Source organism: Lissotriton vulgaris, chromosome 4_1, assembly GCF_964263255.1.
Source record: "Lissotriton vulgaris chromosome 4_1, aLisVul1.2, whole genome shotgun sequence".
In the NCBI taxonomy this organism is placed as follows: Eukaryota; Metazoa; Chordata; class Amphibia; order Caudata; family Salamandridae; genus Lissotriton; species Lissotriton vulgaris.
This window is the reverse complement of record NC_141691.1, coordinates 2,043,824,798-2,043,849,731: the sequence shown is the minus strand read 5'-3', so window position 1 is coordinate 2,043,849,731 and position 24,934 is coordinate 2,043,824,798. Positions and strand designations below refer to the sequence as shown.

The 24,934-nt window shown below is 44.7% G+C and overlaps 1 protein-coding gene across 1 annotated transcript in view; it reads right to left on the bottom strand.

Moving 5' to 3' along the window:
- Positions 1 to 24,934, bottom strand: part of WDR97 (WD repeat domain 97) — a 474,462-nt gene that overhangs the window by 70,556 nt on the left and 378,972 nt on the right. Inside the window, exons 19-22 of the mRNA XM_086966430.1 lie at positions 8,915 to 9,112; positions 5,384 to 5,505; positions 3,809 to 3,974; positions 1,297 to 1,380 (exon numbers count right to left, since the gene is read on the bottom strand). Coding sequence (XP_086822556.1) covers positions 1,297 to 1,380; positions 3,809 to 3,974; positions 5,384 to 5,505; positions 8,915 to 9,112 — 570 coding nt within the window. The remainder of the gene's footprint in view (positions 1 to 1,296; positions 1,381 to 3,808; positions 3,975 to 5,383; positions 5,506 to 8,914; positions 9,113 to 24,934) is intronic.

Below are 24,934 nucleotides of genomic sequence, written 5' to 3'. Positions count from 1 at the left end.
GCCACCATTTTGTAAATGTCCTACTCCACTTTCTCCATTTTAAAGGGGCATCTGAGATTCATTGTTAATTAGTAACAATGGAGCGCCCAGAGACCTAGGGTCAACACCCAAAAAAAAATGTTGTGGACAAAAAGTCAGATAGGCAAAAATGGGAGAAAAAAAATTAGGAGGGACCACCCAAAGGACTGACAGGTCTAACATCTACCACTAGGAATCTTTTGAAAAACAAACTTTGCAAGAAGCTTATGACTGAGAACTGTCATCGCTCTGTCGTGAGTAATGCCAGCGGGCCAGATAACTGGACTCCAAGTCCTATGGGCCTCTATTTCCTAATGTTAGGTGGTTCTTCAACACCTCTTTGAATGCCCTGTTTGCCTTCTCAATTTAGATGACCAGAAACACTCTCTATACAGGAAACACTGTGAAATATATGAACTACAAATAAAAAAATACATTTCTATAAGATGCACATGGGATCTACATGCATATCAGAGAAGGAATACAGATTTTAATCACAAACCAATGAAAACATGCAGGCAATAAAATGACATTATTTTGCTTCCCATAAACTTACATGGTGGGAGCACCGGATTCTGTGGGACACCAGCCCTGGAGGCATGTTCCTTCAGTCATGCCAGTCTGCTCTCCAGTGGCAGCAGGAAATAAAAAAATGCCCACAATCACTCATCATTGGAGCAGGCTCTAGAGCAAGGCAGTGGTTCATGGTGTCACCAGCAGGGATCTCTCTACCAACAGCAACGTACCTCAATGTTAGGGGATAGTGCACGGCACCTACAAAGGTAGAACACCAAGCCCTGACTGCGCACCAAAAGACTGAATCATAACAATTTTGGTATTTCCTCATTTCAAACCAGGGGCTTAGAACATCTGGTTGCATACACCTACATCCCTGCATGTAGTCCCAGAGCAGGCAGTATCCTCTCCGAAAGGCACTGAGACTCAGGTGTGGGGTACTACTACCAGTCAAGGGCGGCAGAATAACAGAGCCTTACTAAAAGAAAAGCATGGCAAGATGGATATAGAGTACTGGAAAAACAGATCTGTGAGGCCCACAGATGTCCACAAAAATACAGCAAGATATGGAGAATGTGGATGGAGTACTGAGGCACTCTTGCTTAGGAAGTTTCCTTTAATATGAATACACTCACTTGGTGCTAGTATGCATGTTTGGAACACCTCGCTGTGATGCAATGTGTTGGTGTTGATTGCTTCAACGCTTAATGAAATGCCATTTAAATTGTTTATTTAAAAAAGAAACCTTCAGGTTTGCCTTACCTTCCTACGTGGCAAAAGTTTGCGGCCAGCTCGAGCACGCTTTGGTTTTTGAGGCAGGGACTGCAAGATCTTAGCAACGTGACCCTGTGTGACACAAAGTTTAAAGATCAGCTTAAATAACAGCCTTTTAGAAGCTTCTCAAATGATGCAGCTTTGAAGACGATAAGCAAATAATTTATTAATTTTACACATAATGCTCAGAAGACTTTTGCTTCGACAAAGTGGTCAGCTTGTTGATAATGGGGAGCGTGTATTAACCAAACTCCTTCTCCTCTCCATTGGGATTCCATACCCAAGACAAAGGGATTGGACACCCACCCAGATATCTGTGTCCTCTTTATAATCATGGTGTAACCAAGAGGGGCGAAGAACAGCGGTTGCATCTGTACGCCACAAAGGTCCTGTTTCAGGTCAGTGTGGCTGCAGAGACTCAAACCTCATGGACCTTTGGGGCTTCCATAGCTTTCTTAAGACATACTTCTTATTCACATTCTATTAATGTTAACAGTTGATCTGGCATACGTAAATGGTGGACACGTCAGCTTTAGGTTTATGCATTTATTAAATTTTTGTGACTCGGTCAATGGCCTATAACGTCATGTAGTCTGGTTCGGGACAGAAGCACCCTATGATGGTGCTCCAGAATGAAGATTGCTGGACCTTGAGTGCTTCTGAGCCTCTCTCATTCTAGTCTATATGGATTGCTGGAACATAATGTAGTGTGTATTGAATGCTGGGATAGAATGTCCAGCTCTAGTGTGCATAGAATGCTGGGATAGAATTAAAGATACAAATAAACTTAGTGTGGTCACAGTGATATAAACACTAAATAGGGAGTACTTTATCTTTATTCCTTATTATTTCAAATCAAAACACATACCGTATAACCAAGGTACCAATTTCTTATTTGAGTGGGATAGAATGTCCAGCTCTAGTGTGGATGGGATGTGGATGGAAAGCTGGGATAGAATATCCAGCTCTAGTGTGCATGGAATGCTGGGGAAAAATATCTAACTCTAGTCTGCATAGAATGCTGTGATAGAATGTCCAGTTCTAGTGTGGCTGGAATGCTGGGATAGAATGTCCAGCTCTAGTGTTCATGAAATGCTGGGGTAAAATGTCCAGCTCCAGTGTGCATAGAATGCTGGGATAGAATGTCCAGCTCTAGTGTGGATGGAATGCTGGGATGTGGATGGAATGCTGGGATAGAATATCCAGCTCTAGTGTGCATGGAATGCTGGGGTAAAATATCTAACTCTAGTGTGCATAGAATGCTGTGATAGAATGTCCAGTTCTAGTGTGGCTGGAATGCTGGGATAGAATGTCCAGCTCTAGTGTTAATGAAATGCTGGGGTAAAATGAAAATATCCAGCTCTAGTGTGCATAGAATGCTGAGATAGAATGTTCAGCTCTAGTGTGGATGAAATGCTGGGATGTGGATGGAATGCTGGGATAGAATATCCAGCTCTAGTGTGCATGGAATGCTGGGGTAAAATATCTAACTCTAGTGTGCATAGAATGCTGTGATAGAATGTCCAATTCTAGTGTGGCTGGAATGCTGGGATAGAATGTCCAGCTCTAATGTGCATGGAATGCTGGGGTAAAATGTCCAGCTCTAGTTTGCATAGAATGCTGAGATGGAATGTTCAGCTGTAACTGTTCTCCCTGACTGATATTTGCACTGACTTTTGCACTTGGCTTTAGTTCTGCTCTTGGTTGCCAATGTGTATCTTAACCTGTTTCATTTATATAATGTCTTGAATAACTCAAAACCTAGAGCATCGATTCCATCTCTAGCCCTCTCTCTCATTCTTTTACAACATGAACGGTTTCCCAACACAACACCAGTCTTAGGATTCTCACAGCTGTACATGGTAGTGCTGCATGCTGTGGATACTGGTGTTTTCCCTTCTTTCTCTTTTGGTCCCTCTCATGAATCACCGCCCTGCGACACATTGATGGAATTGTGATCTTAGAATATCATGGATATTAGGAACTCTTGTGGTCAAATTGTAGAACACAGGAGTAAATCTCAGAAGAGAGGTGGATGAATCTACGCAGCTCTCATTTTTGGAGGTAGGAGTGGAGGGAGAATATCTGATGGTCGACACACACAACCATTAACTACACAGATGGTGCGGTTACTTGAAGTAAAGCAAATAGCAGCGCTAGGCTTCCTACATGCTGTGATTAGGCATGTGTTGGCAGGATATACAATGCACTCTACAAAACTGTTTTGCAAAATTACAAATAATTTCCATCTCTCTCCTTGGTGAACAGACAGGAGTATTCTGCGCCACACCCTGCATAGCTTGGTGCCTTGTGGCATTTGGGATTATTTATCCTGAATTGCACTTTAAACAGTCTGGCTGTTGCACTGGGTAAACCCTGGCCTTCTGCTCAACACTGCCACCAACAAACCATAGTTGTTCTTGAGACCCAACTGCAAGCTCATGATCTCACAACAAAACAGGGTACGGGATGGACAGTAAATGAGGGGTCCAAGCCATACCTGAAGCTTCTCCATCCACTCATCCAGCCATCGATTGCAGAAATCCTTCAGAGATGGCTTGCTGCCGTCAGTGTCTTTCCAGGTTTCCCAGGAGTCCATTTCTTTGTAGAAGTGGCCTTGACGATCCTGCAGGCCCAGCTCTTCAAACAAAGCCATCAGAGGTGTCCTGGTGGCAAGACAGATGGTCTCATCGGTCAGACTTTACAAATGTTTGATCAAAAAAGCAAAGCCGTAAACTAGCAACTCAGGATTATGAACTAGAAGGCAGGAGCCAAGCAGCAACTTTGTATCAAAGGGCAACTTAGAATTTACTAGCAAAGAGGAGAATGGTATGGTGGCAGCGAGCAAAGTAAAGTTCTTAATTTTTGTGAGGAGATTTCACCCGGTCAACTCCTTATCCTTGAGTGAGGGAAATTGAAGCGTGGGTTATCTACCATCCACTCACTTTACTACTTACTGCTAGATCTTGAGGCTGGAGCAGTAACTATTGAAAGGATTTCTCCTTGGGATACGCTGGGACTAATCTGCTGAGAAACGATAGGACCAAATTTAAAATTTACAGTAGGCAGCGATTCCTGATTCTTGAAAGAAGGATTTTCACAACAATCCCCTCTTGAAAGTTGACAAATATCTAGGAGAGGGCCATCCAAGCCCCGCTGAGTTTAAAACACAAAACTCACCAGAGGGCATTCATTCTTAGTATAAATGCAGTAAAGATATCTCAAATCACTTGCTCCATGAGCATCAATTAAATCTCCTTCAAGAGACAACCATATTCAGAGCTTAGAGCCAAATGTACAAGCCCATTTCATGGTTGCAATATCCAGTGAGTCTCAAAATCACAGGGATTGTAACCCTTTTTGGCATGTAAACCCATTTCATGCATTTCCAAATCACAAAATGGAATTTTCCCCACCCATACTTTAAAGCAGTTAGAAAGGGAAGTGAAAGGGGAGTCCGCTCCTAATTGCAATTTCATATGCTATGTATAAATACATTTGAGACCAGGATTGTGGTCTCAAACGATTGTACAGTTACTGACTCCTCAAAGTAGATGATAACTCTTCCAGTTGGAGAGCTTCCCCTTTTGGAATTGTGTCGAGCAACCAGAGTAGGAGCAGGCAGTGGTGTGGGACTTCTGCCTGTTTCTCGAGATGTGGAGTTTATTTATTAAGGCAGCACTGAGTCTGACTGATTTGGGAATGCAAATACAGAGATAGTGGTATACCTTTCCGTGTATTTGCAGCCAGTCTAATGGTTGCAGTAGGCAACCTGCTTAATCAATATTTTTTAATGAGGTCATTCTATCACCCCTGTGACTTCAGATTTTGCAATGCGATATAAAAATGATGCGAATGTGCGACCTGTCCTTTAGTACATAAGGGTCTAAATTATGATAAATAATAGACATAGCGTTACTCAACCCAAACCATGGAGATTGTCTGAAAAGAGATATCCCGTAAAATGAAACTACAGAGGTTCCACTGTTTTGCAATGAAAATGTGCCCTTGGCCACTCAGAATATGAAACCTTGGTCCCTAACCTGAAGAGTGAGCTTAGGTAGGGCTCGCTCACCTTAGTTTGAGGGTTGCTTGTTGGAAGTAGGTCATCAGCTCAAGCGCGAGCTCCTTACTATTGCAGTCTAAAATCTTGAGAGCTCTCAGAGTGGCCAAGATGAAATCCCTCTGATCCTGCACCTGAAAGAAGGCAACAGCATTAGCAGAATTATACTGTTAAAAACATAACTGATTTACTAAACATTTGTGTACCCAAGTGACAGTGAAGTGCACTAAAAGCTTAATTTTGAGTAAAAGAATTCCTAAACCCTCAACCAGGGCAGCAGAATTTCCAGACGTTTATGACCACAGATTCACTTACTTCTGTCACCTTAAAGGGGCCATCCTGTGAATGATGTCAATCAATCAAAACAGATTTGTAAAACGCTGTTTATCATCCAAGAGGGGAGGGGGGCGATGCTGCTGAGATGAATTAGTTGAGCTGTGATTCCCATGTAGAGGGAGTTGCCTTAGTCAAGTTAACTGGCGATAATGGCCTAGGTGACAGTGTGTCTTGTGTCTGATGTTGATGGGGAGCGATTTGAAGATTTTTCTGATCAAGCAAAGGGTGAGAAAGCAGGTGGAGGAGACAGTATTTATCTGCTTCTGCTTCTAGAGCTTGCTGTCCAGTAGAGCCAAGTCTTCCACCTCTGCTGTCCAGTGGAGCTTGCTGTCTAGCATTATTCCGCAATTTCTTGCTTGCTCTGTGGGTGTGGGTGCAGGGCTGAGCTCCGTTGGCCACCAGGAGTCATCCCACAGGGAGTTGCTGATCCTGAAGATGAGAATTTCTGTTTTGTCTATGCTGAGTTTGAGACATCTGCTCTGCATCCAGCTTGTGACGCTGTTCTTGCACCTGTGGAAGTGAGATGTGGTGTTAGTCTGGTCTCAGGAGAGTGGGAGGAGGAGCTGAGTGTTGTCTTCATAGGAGGTTAAGTTCATGCCGTGGGATCTGACCAAGATGGCCAAAGGTGCCATGTAGGTGTTGAATAGGGTCGGGCTTAGATAGGATCCTTGTGGGATGCCACAGATTATGTTTTTTGGTCTCAAGGGGAACGGTGGGAAGCGAATGCTTTGGGTTTATCCGGAAAGGAAGAACGAGACCCATTCAAGGGCTTTCCATTGTATCCCCATTTGGTGGAGACCATCTAGAAGGATGTGGTGGGACCAAGTGCCGAGCACTGCGGAGAGATCGAAGAGCATCAGGGCGGCGGTCACTCCTCTGTCTATGAGAGTCCTGCTGTCATCTGTGGCTGCAATCAGGGCGGTCTCATGCTGTGATTTGAGCAAAATCCTGATTGGGAGGGGTTCAGTAGGTAGTCCTTCTACAGGTGGGTGGTGACTTGAAAATGCATTGCTTTCTCCAGTACCTTGGCTGGGAAAGGCAGTAAGGAGATGGGGCGGTAGCCACAATAGATCTCAAAACCCAAGCAGTAGTCATCAAACAAAGCAACATCCTAAAATGCCTATTGTTGATGATTGTTAGACAGCCAGGACTGTGCAGAGAGAATTGTGTTTGGGTTTCCCTACATTGGATGGCACCTGTAAGGATAAAGAGACATCTTTACAACAAGTCCAGAAAAGGCGAAGGACGCGTCAGTGTAAACTCCATCAGGACGCATGTAAATCTATGAGTTACGTGCTTTGCCAAGCCCTTCTTCTTGAGATCTTGTGAATCCGATCTAATTAGTAAATGTCCATAAGTCATAAACCCAAGGCGGTCACTGGTGTGAATGTATGCAAGTGCATTATACCATACGAACCCAGCGACAAAGCAGCGGAACGCTGTACAAGAGGGGGCAACACTGGAGCATGAGGGGAGGAGTTTTACATTAACCATCTTTATAAAAAGAAAAAGGAAAACAATGGACAATAATCCCCTGATTCGTAAAATAGCAAATACAGCCATGGGCATATCGGTATTTTAAAAAACCTAAGGCAATTTAAGAATTTGCTAAAAAACAAAAAAAAAGGTGCTTTATTGTTAATATAAAACATGGAACTTCCCCAGGTACTGTTTACTACACAACCATAAGATCACCGCTCAATCCCCCGATGCCCTGTTTATGGAAAACGTTGTGCTCAGAGCAGAATGTGGCACAGGGGCATTCCTAGCGCCCAGTGTGCACTGGGCACAGCACTGAGGGCGATTGTTACTGGGTATAATGTTTGGCCCCGTGCCAGCAGATACCTGGATACAGACCATACTTTTTTGGCTAAACCTGGACTCTGTCCTATGTAAATATCTTTGACATTTTCCGACTGGAGTCTACGTTCTGGAACTTACCCTTATCTCATAGCTTCTGAAAGGCTTTAATACATACCTTGTGCCTGGTGAACCCACTGCCAGCCAGGCACAGTGGACAATGCGCATAAGAGGCATAACTTATTATCACTAACTAAAATGTTACTATAAACAAAGATGTCCAAGGAGGAGGCCAACCAGTTGCTTCCCTGTAGAATCTGTGGTGCCTCCATAACTGGAGTCCTTATTCCCTCTCAGTTGTTGGTGGGATGCTCTGCGGGGCGTGTCACGCGTGTGTGGGGAACTCAGTGCACAGTGTTTGGAGTTCTTTGGGGGAGGAGGGGCTGGTGAATGCCAGCTCAGAATGATAGCTCCCCTCCAGGTTGAGCTCATTCTTACCAGTTATTGTCACCCACCCTCTCCACTAGCTATGAACAACTCTCTGTAAATTTACTGTGTGCTGACTGATGATTTGGAGAGGGAGGATGTCACTGCACCTTGTCATGTGCTGGGATGTCTTCCAAGTATCTGCCCTGCTCCAGCCATGGTTTGGACAGGGAGGATGTTACTGCTCCTCTTTATGTGCTGGGATGTCTTCCAATTATCTACCCTTCTTTAGCCATGGTTTAGAGAGGGAGGATGTCACTGCCCCTCTTTATGAGCTGGGGCTGTCTTCCAAGTATCTGCCCTGCTCCAGGTCAACACTTGAAAAGGATGAGCGTCAGGCTGCCTTTGTTCATCTATCGTGATGCTCATTGGTATAACTTGAACAGTCAGGATGCCAGGGTGTATTTCTGTACTGGGCAGGTTTTCTATGTATCTGCTCTGCTACTGTTCATCTCTTGGAGAGCCTGGATGTCAGGTTGGGTCAGGATCTCCTCAAGGGTAAATTTTGAGTATCCGTTCTACTCCACAGTATCTATAGGAGAGGCTGGATACAAGGGTCTCACTGTATATAGTAGGGGAATGTTCTGAGTCTAACATTTTCCACGGGATGGCCCAGAGAGGATGTGTCTTGTAAGACAGAGTCGTGCATTGTATGGCAAAGGCAGCTCTTGGAAGGACGGATATGTGGCTGTCTCCCGTGCACTAATGTATTCAGTGTATCTCATATCTCATTCTGAAGTGGGTCGCTTGGCGAGACAGGACGTCATGGTCCCTCAGCACCAACATTGTGAGTGTATTGTGAGTATCTGTATCTGAAGGTTGGCCATCAGTCAGAGGACTGGATGACTGCCTACCTTGAATCTGTTCTTCTGAGTCCATATAGTGTTATGAATGATTTTGGTGGCACTGGCTTGTATTTACCTGCAAGTTAAGTGGTATTTCAGGGTTTAGGCCAGAGATCAGCGCATCATGGACTTCTCGGACATTCGGGAAGCCTTCCTGTTCATGGAGTAGAAGGATTGCATCGATGATTCCAACTTTCATTGGGAAGTTTACGAGCTTTAAGCCCTGCAGCAGCTGGGACACAAACTCACCCACAGTGATGGTCTTTGGGAAGGTCTTAAGAAAACAGAAAATAATGCAAACATCAGTCAGTGCAGACAATGTACAGCTCAGTCGCATCAAGATGACAGTTCATTCACATAATCACCCAATAAACACATAATATGTAACCTTGTCCCTTTTGGTATTTATTATTATGTCTAACCTTTATGTACAGTGTGTATACACACGTGTATATAAATATATGATTATTGCCTGAGGAAGTCAAAACAACCAGAAAAATTACTTTGCTAGCCTTAATGGTGTATTACTTCTTTACTTTGTTCAGATGAATGATTTATGTTCTTCTTGGTTAACACATTCACAGAACCCAAAATGTGTATATATAATATATATATTGTTTTGACTTATACTGGGTGCTCCCTTGTGTCTAGGCAAAGCTATAGCTCTCTGAAGAGTAGAGCGAAACACGTGTCAGGGGTTGCTTTTACTCATTTCAGGTTGGCTTGGTTGGAATTTTACCAATTCAAAGCTGTAATACTGTGCCGGGAGTGGTAATTGGCTTTTGTACATTTACAGCTCGGCATGGACAGCACTGTGCTAATCCTATGTTCAAAGACTTTGCTGTAGAAATGGCAAAAGACTTTGTCCCTTTCTATCTCGGCGTGGATGGCACTGTGCTAATCCTATGCTTAAAGACTTTGATAGAAAAGCAGACATTTGAGGTGAGGAAATTTAGTGTCGTTGGTGTTGAGAGTGCTCTATACAGGAGCTGCTGTCCACATAAACTTGAGAACTACCCAGAGTTCTCTGTATGTATGTATATATATATATATATATATATATATATATATACACATATATATATATCTACACACACACACACATATATATATATATATATATTCAATGAAAAAACCATAGGTTATAGGCCATATATAGTTAGGAATTAGCATTTACAAAACCTTATTTTACTCGCATAAAACCATTGAAATTCCATATATAGTTAGCTAACTATAAGCGCTAACTATATATCGCGCACCCGCAATCCACTGCTGATGATGTCACATATTACATCATTCATGACATGGTCAGTGACATCACTGATGACATCACTGATTACAACATCCAGTGACTGTATGTTTCTGTAAAGTTAAAATATGTTTCACATATTGAAGAATGAGTGGATGTATAAGTGTCTGGATGAAGAATTTAGTAGGTGCATGACTGACTGTATGAGTGAGTGATTAAATGTGTCTCACTGAGTGCATGGGTTAGTGACTAAACTGTCTTAATTCGTGCATCAGTATGTTTGTTGTTGTGTAAACTGCTGCTTGTGTTGATCAGTAGCTATAAGAGTAGCCATATGGGTTATTGATTGGTTGCCCAAATATTTGAATGGGAGGCTGAGTGTGTGTGTGGGTGGCTGGGAGGTGCGTGACTCTGTGCATAGATGTGTAAGCAGTTGATTCACTAGGAGTATGAGTTCAAGAGTGCATGTGGAAACAGCTATATGAGCGGTTGACTGTGCATGGGTGTGTTGGTGAGTGAATGGATTTCTCATTGCTACATGTGCAAGTAAGTACGTATGTAAAACACAATACATGTGAGAGTTGAGATATATAAATAACTGAACATAAGAGCCAGTGAATGTGTGAGTGGCTGTATCGATCACTGTGAGCTTGTATCAGGGATTATATAAGAGAGTAAATATGTGTTATTATATGTTTGAATAAGTAAGATGTGTATAACTGTATAGTTGAGGAAATGGAGGTGTGATTGATTCTTTGCATGACTGACTAGGTGTGTGAGTAAGTCCATGGATGAGTGACAGTCTGTGAGTGTCTGTTTATACTGAGTGTATGTAAGGTTATATTAGAGTCTGAAGAGGTTCATTGTATTATCACATGAGTGATGTGATCAGTGATGATAAATGAGATGTCATCAGTGATGTCATTTGAGTTGTCATCAGTGATGTCATTTGAGATGTCATCATTGATATCATTTGAGTTGTCATCAGTGATGTCATTTGAGATGTCATCAGTGATGTCATCAGTGATGTCACTGACCATGTCATGAATGATGTAATATGTGACATCATCAGCAGTGGATTGCGGGTGCGCGATATATAGTTAGCGCTTATAGTTAGCTAACTATATATGGAATTTCAATGGTTTTATGCGAGTAAAATAAGGTTTTGTAAATGCTAATTCCTAACTATATATGGCCTATAACCTATGGTTTTTTCATTGAATTTTCAAGGTTTTGAAAATGCAAATTCCTAACTATATATCCACTATAACCTATGGTTTTTTCTGTGAATTTCATTGGTTTTTTAATAGCAAATATGAAAAGCTTTAAAATGTCAAGTACGTGATAGATAAAAACATTTTCGTATTTATGCACGCTGATGTGCTTTGAACGCTGCCCCCCCCCCCTCCCCTCTTTTGCCTTTGTTAGTACTCTCTCTTTGCAGATACAGAAGGGCAGTTAACGCAGGCCTTTACCCCCGTTGTAATCCGTCGTACCTCCTTGTCTCTCCATTTGATTGATTGTTGTCCAAGCATTTACTGTTTTAGAATTGGTTCTCTTTGGATCATTCTCTATTTACAAACAAGCACAAAGTCGCAATACTCTGTTTAGTCTTTGCAGATAGTGAAAAATCGTGTAAAAAAATAAAAGTAATCGAGCAAAATCAGTAGGCCACTAATTGGATCTCTTTTTGACCTCGCTAAAATAGAAATATTAGGAACAACCCTTCTTGAGAAATACGAAAATAGTGAGATGAACTGAGCTCCACACCATGAGGGCTGCAAGACAGCTCGGCTCCATCACCCATCCCGCACAAAATAATGACAAACCCTATGCAAATATTAAAAATATAGACAACACACCAGCAAAGAAATAGGGTAAAACATTTTATTAAAAAACTATTTACATAACGTTGGTTTATAAGATGATGTCAGTAGTGGACCGATGTGTGAATAGATCGAAAACAGCACAAGGCTCCAAGATCCGGATAGCAAGCTCCTGGATGTTGGGTGCCATAGTTTAGAGTTCTGAATTTCAGCCTTTTTCAATGCCTGTGCTTTGTTGAATCAAAATGGCGGTTTGACACAAAGCTGACTCAAGCGTTGTTACTGATGCTATGCAGACCAAAACTGGTTTTCAGTTTGTACATTTTTCTAGATTTTTCAATCCAAGTTTGGTTGACTTTGTAGAACGATGGCTTCAGATTTTCAACATACGGTGTGGTGGCGCTGACTGGGAGGGGGCGCTTCGCTCCTGCCCCCTCCCCAAGTAAGATTTTCATACGTGAAAGTACGTTAATGGTTTTGGTCCCCGAGATGCTTCGATGTCACTACCATTCTCAAATAGCATAAGTTCTGGATGTTGGGTGCCATAGTTAAGAGTTCTGAGCAGCGCTTGTAACACTGTCTGAAGCTTATTTCCTCCTACTGCAGCTTCACTATTCTCAAAGTAAGTGAGTGTCGTTTGTGGACCTGACTGCATTAGAAAACAATATGATATGTTACCTTCCTAAACAGCTTGACGGAGGCCCCTGAGGGGCGCTGTGATGGCCATGGACTCGGAGAAGACGCTTGGCTCCGACACCCTCCCCAAGTCTTATAGCAGTGGTGTAGCCTGAGATCGCCCCCGACATAGGCGGCCGGCTCCCGGGGTCCGGCGGTACTTTTTGCCTTTTGATGACTCTTCAATTCTGGACCTTGTCCCACAATCCGTTTGACCTGAAGACAAGCTGTAGTGAGGCGCCCCTTTATCGTTTTAGTTGCCATTCCGCCCGCTTTTGCTACACTGTGCCTCTTCCGCCATTCAGCTGTTTTCCGCCCGCTCTTGCGACTACAGCGTCTCGCTCACCATGTAGTTGAGATGCGCCCGCTCTAGCGGTGCAGCGATAGGCGGCTGCCACAGGACTCTCAAAATGGCGGCCGGCTCTTCGGTTTTGGGCCTGGTCCACTAAAATGGCCCTGGGACACCTTGGAACTCGGACGCTTGTCTGCTAGGGCTTGGATCCCATTCTCGAAAAGCGTCCCCTCAGCCGTGAAGATTCTACAAAAGTCATGGGGGCCTCCGACTCCCGCAGGCTTCTGGTGGGGAGCGGCTGCCATGATTGCTCGTGGAATGGCCACGACGGAGCTACGAGATGGTAGTGGTCTCATGCTGACGCCAGCTTTAGTCTGAAACATCCAGAAACACTGTAGACTACCAATTCGATCAGTTCCGGTAGCGCCCCAACATGACCCGGAAGAGAAGAACTTGCCCTCCCCTCTTTGACTGATGGTTCTTGTTGCCTGTCCCCTCTGTTGTCATTTAACAGAACTTTTTGGACTACTGAAAGGGGTTGTGTTCTGAACGCTGGTTGGTGGAGACATTTAGACTATATTCTTGACCTACGTTGTCGCGTAATGCGTTTTATGACACGCCGCGTTAGCGCACCCGGAAGTGATCCGAGGCGCGGCGCGCAGCGCGTAACGTAAGCATAACAGGTCATGTGACTTGTTAATAAAACTTTTCATTGGTTCATTTTACTTTTGTTAATTTAATGATGAAAAGCTTGGTCATATGACCTAAAAATTACGCTTTTTATTATTTTCGAACAATATTTTTTTTTCAAACATATGTTATAATATTCCAGGCTAATGTACTTTCCCGGAAAATTTACAACTGTCTGGCAAGTAAAATATATTCCTTTTTCGAGAAAAAGGGCGTTTCTTCCTTCCATGACGGAGCCGTTGAGTAAAAGAGATTCGGCCTGCTGTCTTAGTCGCCGATGCGCCTGATTATCAGATTCTTATCGATCACTTTATGTTGCAGACATGAAAAACACAACTGCCCTTGACCATTTATCTTTACTGCGTTCCTACATATTATACCTTTTATCCGTCATGTAATTGGACTGCTTTATTTCACTTGCCTTTTACTGATTCGAAAACAGTCACTAAAAGTAAAAACTTTACAAATGAAAATACTACTACCGTGTTTTGTTTTAAAAACCTTTATTGTGAAAATGTCAGTATACAAATACGGGCCTATAACCACGTGGGCCGGCCACGGAGCAAACTCAAATCGTATATGATGAGGAGACATTTACACTGTAGAAGAACGTAACGAGCGGGCCATTAGGTGACAAGAACAAAGGTGTCTAACAGTTGCGGAATCGGTGGACGTACATTTTGTAATTAAAATACGACAGGGCCACTTACAATAACATTTTCTAGATATACATTTGCGGGCAAAGAGTTACGAGTCCCATTTATACCGGCGCCATTTTGGGCGAGGCCGGGCAGGTCCAAGATATAGTCAAAATGTCTCCACCAACCATCGGCCAGACCAGAACCCCTTTCGGCCCTTTATGCTACAAGATGGTGTCTTCCATTCAGAAAATATTGGTGGCAGCATTTTGAAAGGAAACAGAAACAGCCGTTCTCCTAGTGAGTTTCACATTGTTACATTTAGGAAGAATGTTGAAGAGTAGTATGTGGAAAATCTGAAGCCATTTTTCTACAAACTCTCAATCAGACTTGGATGGAAAAAAAAACCTGAAGAATGTACAAACTGAAAACCAATTTTTGTCTGTATAGCACCAACAGTAACGCTTGAGTCAGCTTTGTGTCAAGCCGCCATTTTCATTCAATCAATAGCGTCCCCCTGCACACATTCAGGGACCTGGTCGTGTCTTTAGATGAAACGCATTGTAGGAAAAGAAGCAGAAAGGAAAAGGAAAAAAGTTCCGCCGGACCTAGTGAAGCTGCAGCAGGTGCAAATAAGCTTCAGACAGTCTTACAAGCACTGCTCAGAACTCTCAACTGAGGCACTCAACATCCAGGACTTGCCATTCGGATCTTAGCGCCTTGTATTTTTGTTTTGTTCTTGATGGAGGGGAAACAACAAAAAACAGGCATTGAAAACGGCTCAACTGGAGCAAAAAAAAAATTACTTCTTGGGTGCATTAGGGCATTTATGATTTTCGAATGCCGTATTCATCATGTTGATGCTCATGTTGCCATAGGACAGCATAGCACCACAGTGTATACAAGTTAACTTCATATGTTCAGATGAGGCAGGTGGCATATTTAGCATTCACCTTCTTTGATCCAGGAGGGATGGAGAAAAACTGCCAGATGAAACTTGAAACTTGGCCATCCAGATCTCGGCGCGTTCGACTCACTGTACCGCAACAGTGACCGCAACTCAGCTGGACACGCCGTCTTTCGGCGCAGCATTGTAGGATGGCCACACCAGTGCGGCAATTTGCTAGACACCACCTCGGTGCCATCCGGATCTCGGCGCGTTCGAGTCACTGTACCGCAACAGTGACCGCAATTCAGCTGGACACGCCGTCTTTCGGCGCAGCATTGTAGGATGGCCACACCAGTGCGGCAATTTGCTGGACACCACCTCGGTGCCATCCGGATCTCGGTGCGTTCGAGTCACTGTACCGCAACAGTGACCGCAACTCAGCTGGACACGCCGTCTTTCGGCGCAGCATTGTAGGATGGCCACACCAGTGCGGCAATTTGCTGGACACCACCTCGGTGCCATCCGGATCTCGACGCGTTGTGCTGCCTTCGGCCTATTTGCACATCGGTCCGCTACTGACAGTGACCGCAACTCAGCTGGACACGCCGTCTTTCGGCGCAGCATTGTAGGATGGCCACACCAGTGCGGCAATTTGCTGGACACCACATCGGTGCCATCCGCATCTCGACGCGTTGTGCTGCCTTCGGCCTATTCGCACATCGGTCCGCTACTGACAGTGACCGCAACTCAGCTGGACACGCCGTCTTTCGGCGCAGCATTGTAGGATGGCCACACCAGTGCGGCAATTTGCTGGACACCACCTCGGTGCCATCCAGATCTCGACGCGTTGTGCTGCCTTCGGCCTATTCGCACATCGGTCCGCTACTGACGCCGCCTCACGTGCCAACGGATTTTCTACGCTTTTTGTAGCCCTATGCCGCAGAACAGGTCATGTGACTTGTTTATAAAACTTTTCATTGGTTCATTTTACTTTTGGTTTCCTAAAGATGGAAGGCTTGGTCATATGACCTAAAAATAACACTTTTCATTGGTTTAGAACATTTTTTTTCCCAAACGATGAAAGCCCCACCTTGTTTCTGGATCATTCAGACTGAAGCTGGCGTCAGCATGAGAGCACCACCATCTCGTGGCTCCGTCGTGGTCATTCCGCGAGCAATCATGGCAGCCGCTCCCCACCGGAAGCCTGCGGGAGTCGGGGGCCCCCAAGACTTTTATACAATCTTCACGGCTGAGGGGACGCTTTTCGAGAATGGAGCCCAAGCCCTAGCAGGCAAGCGTCCGACTTCCAAGGTGTCCCAGGGCCATTTCAGTGGACCAGGCCCAAAACCGAAGAGCCGTCCGCCATTTTGACAGCCATGTGGCAGCCGCCTATCGCTGCACTGCAAGAGTGGGAGCAACTCCACAACATGGTGAGCGAGACGCTGTGGCCGCAAGAGCGAGCGCAACTCAGCTAGATGGCCGCCACCTGGGGAGGCCCGTTCACGCCGCCTCCCCCCCCCCCCCGGGCCGCCGCACGCCAATTTTCGGAGCAGCATTGTAGGATACCAAAACCAGTGCGGCAGTTTACTGGACATCACCTGGGTGCCTGTCGTACATGTTGTGTCAGCCATGTGACACTGGACACAGACCGCTACTGACGAGGCCTCCCCCCGCACCACCCGGGACGCCCCACGCTGTTTTTCTGTGCTGCATTGTAGGATCCCTAAACCAGTGCGGCACCCAGGCGACATCACCTGGGTGCCGTCCAGAACTCTGCACGTTGTGCTGCCTTGGGACTATTCGCACAACAGACCGCTACTGACGAGGCCTCCCCCCGCCCCACCCGGGACACCCCACGCCAATTTTCGGAGCAGCATTGTAGGATCCCTAAACCAGTGCGGCACCCAGGCGACATCACCTGGGTGCCGTCCAGAACTCTGCACGTTGTGCTGCCTTGGGACTATTCGCACAAAAGACAGCTTCTAACCATTGTTGCTTTTTGTGTTAATAAATGTTTAAATGTTTTTAGTTTTTGTTCTGTTCATTATCGTTAAAAGTTAATAAAGTTTTATAACCTTACTTTGTTGGAGTGTTATCTATTTTTTGAAAAACGGGTGAATGGGGCCTTGAATCGGGTTATTGTCATGTGTGGGCTTTGGAAGTGTGCTGCTGCAGGATCGGACATTTCAAACTCAAATGCACATTCTTTTTCTTACCTTTCCGAAGCATGGAGCGCAATAGCAAGCAGAGAAAGGGTGATGCACGTGTTGAACACTACCTGACCTGGCAAGTTGCTGGCAGTGCCCCCCCGCCCGCTCCTGAAAGAGGGCACACACACACCGCCGCCCCGAGTACTTCAGAAATCTTTAAAAGACCATGCGCTTGTTCATGAGGCTTAAATGGTTTATCACCTCTTCTAGAACCCCTACATCGACCCTCTGACGTTTCATGGAAAAATTACCATGTAACACAATACCAAGCCCTATCAGCTGAAACCCCCAAGGAATCGTGGGGCATATTAGCAAGGGGGTTTATCTCCGCTTTTTTGGCTTTAAAAACCATGAAAGCGGAGATAAAATTATTTCCCTATTATCAAGCTGTCGCTAACACCAGTTAGTGACACCTAAAAGGAGATAGCGACCATCTTGGGCCCGGCTTTGCATGTCAGTGATACTTATCACTAATGACATGCAAAGTGGCGTGCCAAGATGTTAGCGACTGGAAACAGTCCCTAACATCGCTACCTTCTATTACCAACTTTTGGAGATATTCGCACTAAGCGCGAATATCTCCAAAAGCTAACACCTGCCCTGAGCAGGTCTTAGCCATGTTATCCAATGGGAGGTGGATAACATGGCTAAGAGCATTAGGTCGATAATACATGAATATCGCTGACTTTTCTGCGATAATAGCAAGGTTTATCTGCGATAAAAATCGCCGATGTGCGGCGATAATTTTTGTCTCTAAACAAGTTATAGACAAAAATTATCGCTAGTTGTTAGTAATATGCCCCCGGGTTTTTGCTTGCAGAAATCGGGAGGCGGGAGACTAGCACTGAAATCAGTACTCACACGCCTGAATCAGGAGAATTGGCATGTCTGAATTCTCTACAGCTGGGGCCATAAACTACATCCGCAGGGGTAGGTGATAGCCTGGGACCAGCCTAGCATCTAAAATGGCTGCCGTGCACGACAAAATTGTGGCATTCGAAAAAAGGCAAGATGGCGCAGCCGCTGGAAGAGATATATCAACATATATCAGCCTCCTCAGCCACCCTCAGGAAACATAGGGGATTAGGATATGTCTCCCGCACCCCCTTATACCTAGTACTTTAATTAACGAAGCACAAAATGGCGAATTCCCGTTTCGCTACCAGTTTGCGGCCCAGTTCGCGGCCCGTGAAGCGCTTCTACCGTGAAAAATCATTTTTTTTTTATTTTCCCCACGGGACCCTTTAATAACCCCAACAACATTCCTAGGGGGTCAAGAGGGGGATACCTTGCCCCCTTTCATTAAATTCCCCCTTAGTTTTTCACCTTTTCTTCTCTCTCGATCCTACCGAGAGACAAGATGGCGGCCGCTCCGGACTGTCACGCAGCAAAAAAAAAAAAAAAGCTCACGCACAGCCGCTGGAAGAGATGTATCAACATATATCAGCCTCCTCACCCACCCTCAGGAAACATAGGGGATTAGGATACGTCTCCCGTACCCACTTATAACTAGTAATTTAATTTACGAAGCACAAAATGGCGAATTCCCGTTTCGCTACCAGTTCGCGGCCGCGCTTCTACCGTGAAAAATCATTTTTTTTTTATTTTCCCCACGGGACCCTTTAATAACCCCAACAACATTCCTAGGAGGTCAAGAGGGGGATACCTTGCCCCCTTTCATTAAATTCCCCCTTCGTTTTCCACCTCTTCTTCTCTCTCGATCCTACCGAGAGACAAGATGGCGTCCGCTCCGGACTGTTTAGAATGTTGACAGACACCGGAGAGCCAATCAGCTTTCTGCGCGCAAAGTTCCGATAAGCGAAAAGTAAGCGGACCGGATCGCTGCCCAGAGCGCTGTTACAGATATATATCTTGGTTTGAACGTTAATTTCTCAAAAACTACTGGAGCACATATATTGAGACCTAGCAAAGGCACATCGGGCTAACAGTCCCTACAATTTTGCCAAGTTTCGTGCAAATCCATTCAGCCGTTCGAGCTAAAAGTGAGTCCAACCGCCCTATGGAAAACTCAATGCAAAAAACGCGTTTTGGGACCCCCCTTTTTTCTCAGCCCCCCCTTGACGAAACCCCACCAAATTTTCAGGAGCTGCTCAGAAACAAAATGTGCCATTTTCCTGAAAATTTCAGCCGATTCCATCCACAAACGCCAAAGTTATTAGACATAGAATTTTCAAAAGTCCCATAGGGAATTTATCCTAACTATATATACCTACTGGCGAACGCCAGTAGGTAATATATATATATATATATATATATATCTGCGCAAACTCCAAAGACAGCCACTGCTGGTTCTAGCAAACATCAGAACCCTTCAGGCAAAGAGGAGACGGACCACGAACTGGATACACAGATGAATTTATTTATCCATGGGTTGAAAAGTAGCGAGGGCAAGACGCGTTTCGGGCTTACAAAGCCCTTGTTCACATGCAACGATTCAACGTTATTTTTTCTTTTTTATAATGCAGTGCAATCCCGCCTACCCGCCCTTTCTCTCTCAGGTCACATGATCATAGACATAAACAAAAGTTTTATACATAACGTAATGTCAAACTCAAAACTATAATGCTTATTTTGTTATTAATGGTTCAAATTATTTTCTAGTGCATAACAAATGTAATAATGTTTGAATATTGCTGGATAAATCCAAAAAGCAAATATCAGCCTATATGCAATTGCACGATGCGCAACCTTCTATAGAAACCAGAACTGATTTGGGATAAATCCCTGTGCAAATCATAGCAGACGGTCATGTAAATACTGACATATATGCAAAAGTTCATAATAATAATAGTATTGATGATAGTATTATGGGATAAATCCATGTGCAAATTCTAGCAAAAGACCTGTGCAAAATAGCAGAAAGTACAAAATTATGCAATTTGTATAAAACCATTAAGTTGATCGCAATTATTTCATTTATGCGAGGTACATTCAACAAATTGTACCGATTATCGCGACCTTTAATAGAATGGGGGACGGGGTGGTGGAAAAAGTGCAAATATTAACAGTGTTGTTGAATCGCAATCTGCAATTCATGGAGATTAATAAAGTGCATAAGTGCCAATAGAGGGAAATTTAGTTGTAAGGAAAAGGGAAACGAAGTGCTGAGAGTTTATGATGATAAAATTCTGTGTAAATGGTATATATATGTTACTCTAGACACAAAGGAGAACTAAATTTGTTGCCTTTTTGTTAGTCTGATTAAATTCATATATAAAAACTATTAATACCACTATAAATAGATCATCATTTAAAAGTCATAGAAAAGGACACCACATATTATAAATAAGTGTTAAAATAGTTCTCACATCTAAGGTACAAAAATTATATATATACCTAAAAACCCAGTGAAAAAATATATATATATAAAAAAATATATATATATATTTGATAGGAAGAAGCGGAGCAAAAAATTGGAAAAGTGGCTGACAAGGAACTTGACCAGCCACTTTAATTGCCATGTATGGACAGAAATATTTACAAGGAGAATTCATGAAAAACAGAATACCACCCCAGATCACAGGGAACCTGACATATCTGGGAGGGAGAAAGAAGAGGGTACTAACTGGAAGTCTGGATACTAAGAGATATTTATGGTTTACAGCTTTTTAGAGTACGTTATTACAGAAAATGGCGTAGATCCTCCGTGTTGTTGAGGCCATTCGGCCATTTATATATATATATATGTTTTCCAAGTCCGCTCAGATGTGCTACCTGCGGCCCCGAGGGAGGTGGCACCAATGCCGGCCGAGCACGCCGGTAATAGTAATTCCAAAGTTTCAAGAAATGACGGTGCTCTCAGACCACAAACAACGCGACTCCAGCTGCAACTCCAAGGGTGTTTATTCACCTAACAACATGTTTCGGCTGCGGACAGCCTTGATCACGTTAGGATGTGAGTCAGTTTCAAACCTACATAAAGGCTTCAAGTGAAAAGGAACATAGAAATGGGACTTCCACATGTGGTACAACTCATAAGATAAATCACTCAGAAACCAATGTAAAATTGAAATCAAATGCAAAACGAATGTCTAGCAGGCTATCACATGGTATTGTGCAAATTATAAGGTAAACATTGCATTGCATGCCGAATTGCGAACATTTTGTAAATAGACACAATTACGTGTCTAAAATTGATGTGTACCCACAGTGCAACAAAGCTACCAACAACTCATGAAATATCAAGTTGACAGGGGAATACAAAGCTTAATACACGGAGCAACAGTGTAGTCGGCGCCATGATTGTAGTTTTTTACGCGCTAGCTGTTCAGCACTCGAGAACATAACAGAGCGCTGGAATCATCTTAGATCAAGGCTGTCCGCAGCCGAAACATGTTGTTAGGTGAATAAACACCCTTGGAGTTGCAGCTGGAGTCGCGTTGTTTGTGGTCTGAGAGCACCATCATTTTCTTGAAACTTTGGAATATATATATATATATATATATATATATATATATATATATATATATATATATATATATATATATATATTCAAACGTATTTTCTTTCTGAAATGAAACACTTTTACACTTTTACATGGTTGCAGTCTGGAACAGAGTCCCTAACTGAACAAACTAGTTAGGTAACAGGGAAATAGGGCGCACAGCTTAGAGTATGGCTATAGCGTAGAATTCAAGTGTATCTAAATTTATTGCTACTAAGCTGGAAAGGGAGGTTACCTGGCCCCCTTAAGTATCCTGAACTCGTTCAAGATAAAACTTTATAGATATTCCTGCCGAGCAATCAAAGTTATTGACGATATTTATAAACAACAAATATAGTATTTTTCAAAATTCATAAAGCAAGTGTGAAAGCAAGAGTCCAAAGTCTCATCCAATAAATTTCCAGACTCCCGGGTCTTGTAATGCGCTGATCCGTATTTTAATTCAAAGTTCAATCCAAGTTCAAATTCATAGTTCAAAAATCAAAATTCAATCCAAAGTTCTAGATGCAATGTTCAAAACAATATTCAAACTTCCAAGGAAAAACAATCACTGCAGCCAACACGTGTTTCGTTGGGCATTAATCTCATGCCACATAACTTCATCAGGGCTGCAAGCCAAAATAATAAAACAGTAGTGAATATACTAACAACAATCAAGCTAGGAAAGTACTTTAAATAAGGTCACCACCTAAGTGAGAGGAAAACATAGTACCCTTAATCACGTGACACATTAAAAATACAATTTGTGGAGGAGCTAAGCGGGCATCCAAGATGGTCGCGTGAGCAGAGAGCTCCCGAGACCCGCGCCGTCCTCCTTTATCTATCCTTCACCTATCCTGGTCATTTTGACGGGCTTTTGCAGCACTATCATCGCTGATGCTACTGATCCTTTTCCGGTCGAAATCGGACCTTGGGGACCATTTTTCTGCAACTTGGAACTTTCTGGCCTGCCCGCTGGCGCGACCGGGGACTCGGCTGCCCACTGTGGCCGACATGTAATTGAACAACAACGGCTGCCTGGCATCTGGCCCGCCGGAGGTGTATTGCTTTCACTTTCGGTTTCCTTCCCTTTGTTCCTGTCTCCTCCTACTCTGCCTCGCCTGCTGCCCTCTCGATCTGAACGATCCTCCGTTGGACTGGCAAGGAGGCCGCTACACCTCTGCCTCACTGGCGCATCGGAGTTTCGAGACTTTTCTACCTGCTCGTCACCTCCTTTGGCTAACCGCCCAACTCTGAAGGCGAGATGGCGACGAAAGTGGAGGCCGAAAGACGCCGGAAGGCTGCGACCCGGGGGGGATCGATCCAGACGAACATGATCGAACGCTATACCCAGCCGAGAGGCTCCCCCGGGGCCGTATGCATGGGTGCTGAAGGACTTCAAACGGACACATCGTCTACGTCGGAAGTATCGCTCCAAGACCTTATCGCTGCCATCACTGGACTCAAGGCCGACATGGGCCAACAATTTGAGGCCGTAGTGACCAAAATTGACACGGTGGCGGTGGATGTGACTCTGATCCGAGCCGACCTGGCCAAAACGAATGAGCGGGTGAAGGCACTGGATCTTAAAACGTCGAGCCTGGTGAACGACATGGCAGAGGCGCAGTCCGAAATTGGCAATCTGCGTGCATCGCACGACTTGCTGCTCAAGCGGATGGAGGACTATGATAACAGGGCCAGGCGGAACAACATACGCCTTGTCGGAGTTCCGGAAGGCGATGGTTCGGTAGCGACCGATCTTCTGGTCGAGGAACTAATAGTCGCCCACCTGGCTCCGGCAGGACTTAGTAAGTTCTTCGCCGTTGAGCGCGCCTATCGTTTCCCCGGAGGTCAAGTGAAGCTGGGGAACCCGCCGAGGCCTATCATTGCCAAGCTTTTTCATTACCGGGACAGGGATGCTATCCTCCAGGCCGCCCGTAAGCATGGTCCCCTGAAGTATGACAATAACTCTGTCTCCATATATCCCGACTTCACTCCTCAAGTGCAGCGGCAAAGATCTGGTTTCCTCGGAGTGAAGCGTCGCCTAAGGGACCGGGGACTGAAATACGCCATGCTGTTTCCGGCCCGGCTCCGGATTGAATATCGGGAACGTGCCTATTTCTTTGATCAACCTGAACGTGCTGCCGACTGGTTGGACTCGTTGCCGGCAGATGACTTTGGGAGCGGAGGCCCTGGTGGTGCGGAAGGTGGTGCAGAGGCCCGGGAGTAACAGATGCCCTGGAGGTTCCGATTGAGACTATGCAACGTACTGTACATATTGCCTTATTCTCTAATGACTCTGCCCGTGGCGGTGCGGTAACGGGTGATTTCTCCCTTCCTCCTCGGGGGGTTCTTTGTGTAGAAGTATGGGTCGACAGGCACACTGCAGTTGGGGGTGGCTTTTTAGTCAGCAGGGGTGCAGGGAGGGGGGTGTTGTAACGGGTTTGGGTTCTGGGGTCGGTGTTTGGGGACTGGTTTGTGTTTCGTTTAATTTGTTCTGTTCTCTGTTTCATGGTATTTCATATCTTGCAATGATTGTTCATAGTGGGTCCTGCTGGGGGGTGGGTGTGGAATGTTTCTGCCGTAATGGGGGGGGGGTGAACTGCGGATTCTTTCCTGGAACGTGAATGGTCTGGGTGACAGAATTAAGCGGGGCATTGTACTGCAATTTTTGAGGCGCCACGCCCCTGATGTTGTGTTCCTTCAAGAGACCCACTTGATTGGTAACGCTTGCAAGGCCTTAGACCGCCGGGGTTATCGACTGGTTGCACATGCGGGTTTCACTTCGGGTTCCCGGGGTGTGGGTATTATGGTAAAGTCTTCCCTTGCTCTTGCTATTGATGATGTTATCCTTGATGAGCGTGGGCGGTATGCTGCTGTTTCGGGGAGGTGGGAGGGTAAACAGGTCGTGTTTGTTGTTGTCTATATCCCCCCGGGACTGCAGGCTACCACTTATGCTGATTTAGGTAGGACTCTTCTTGGGCTGCCAGACGGCTTGTTGGTCCTGGGCGGGGACTTCAATTCTGTCATGTCCGGCGACTGCGACCGACTACCCCCTAGAGTATTACCACAGTCCCAGATGTGGCTCAGTGAAATGGCTGACACTTTTGGCTTAGTAGATGTCTGGCGCTCACTACATCCCACGCTCCAACAATACACTTTTCATTCTGGCGCGCACGGCAG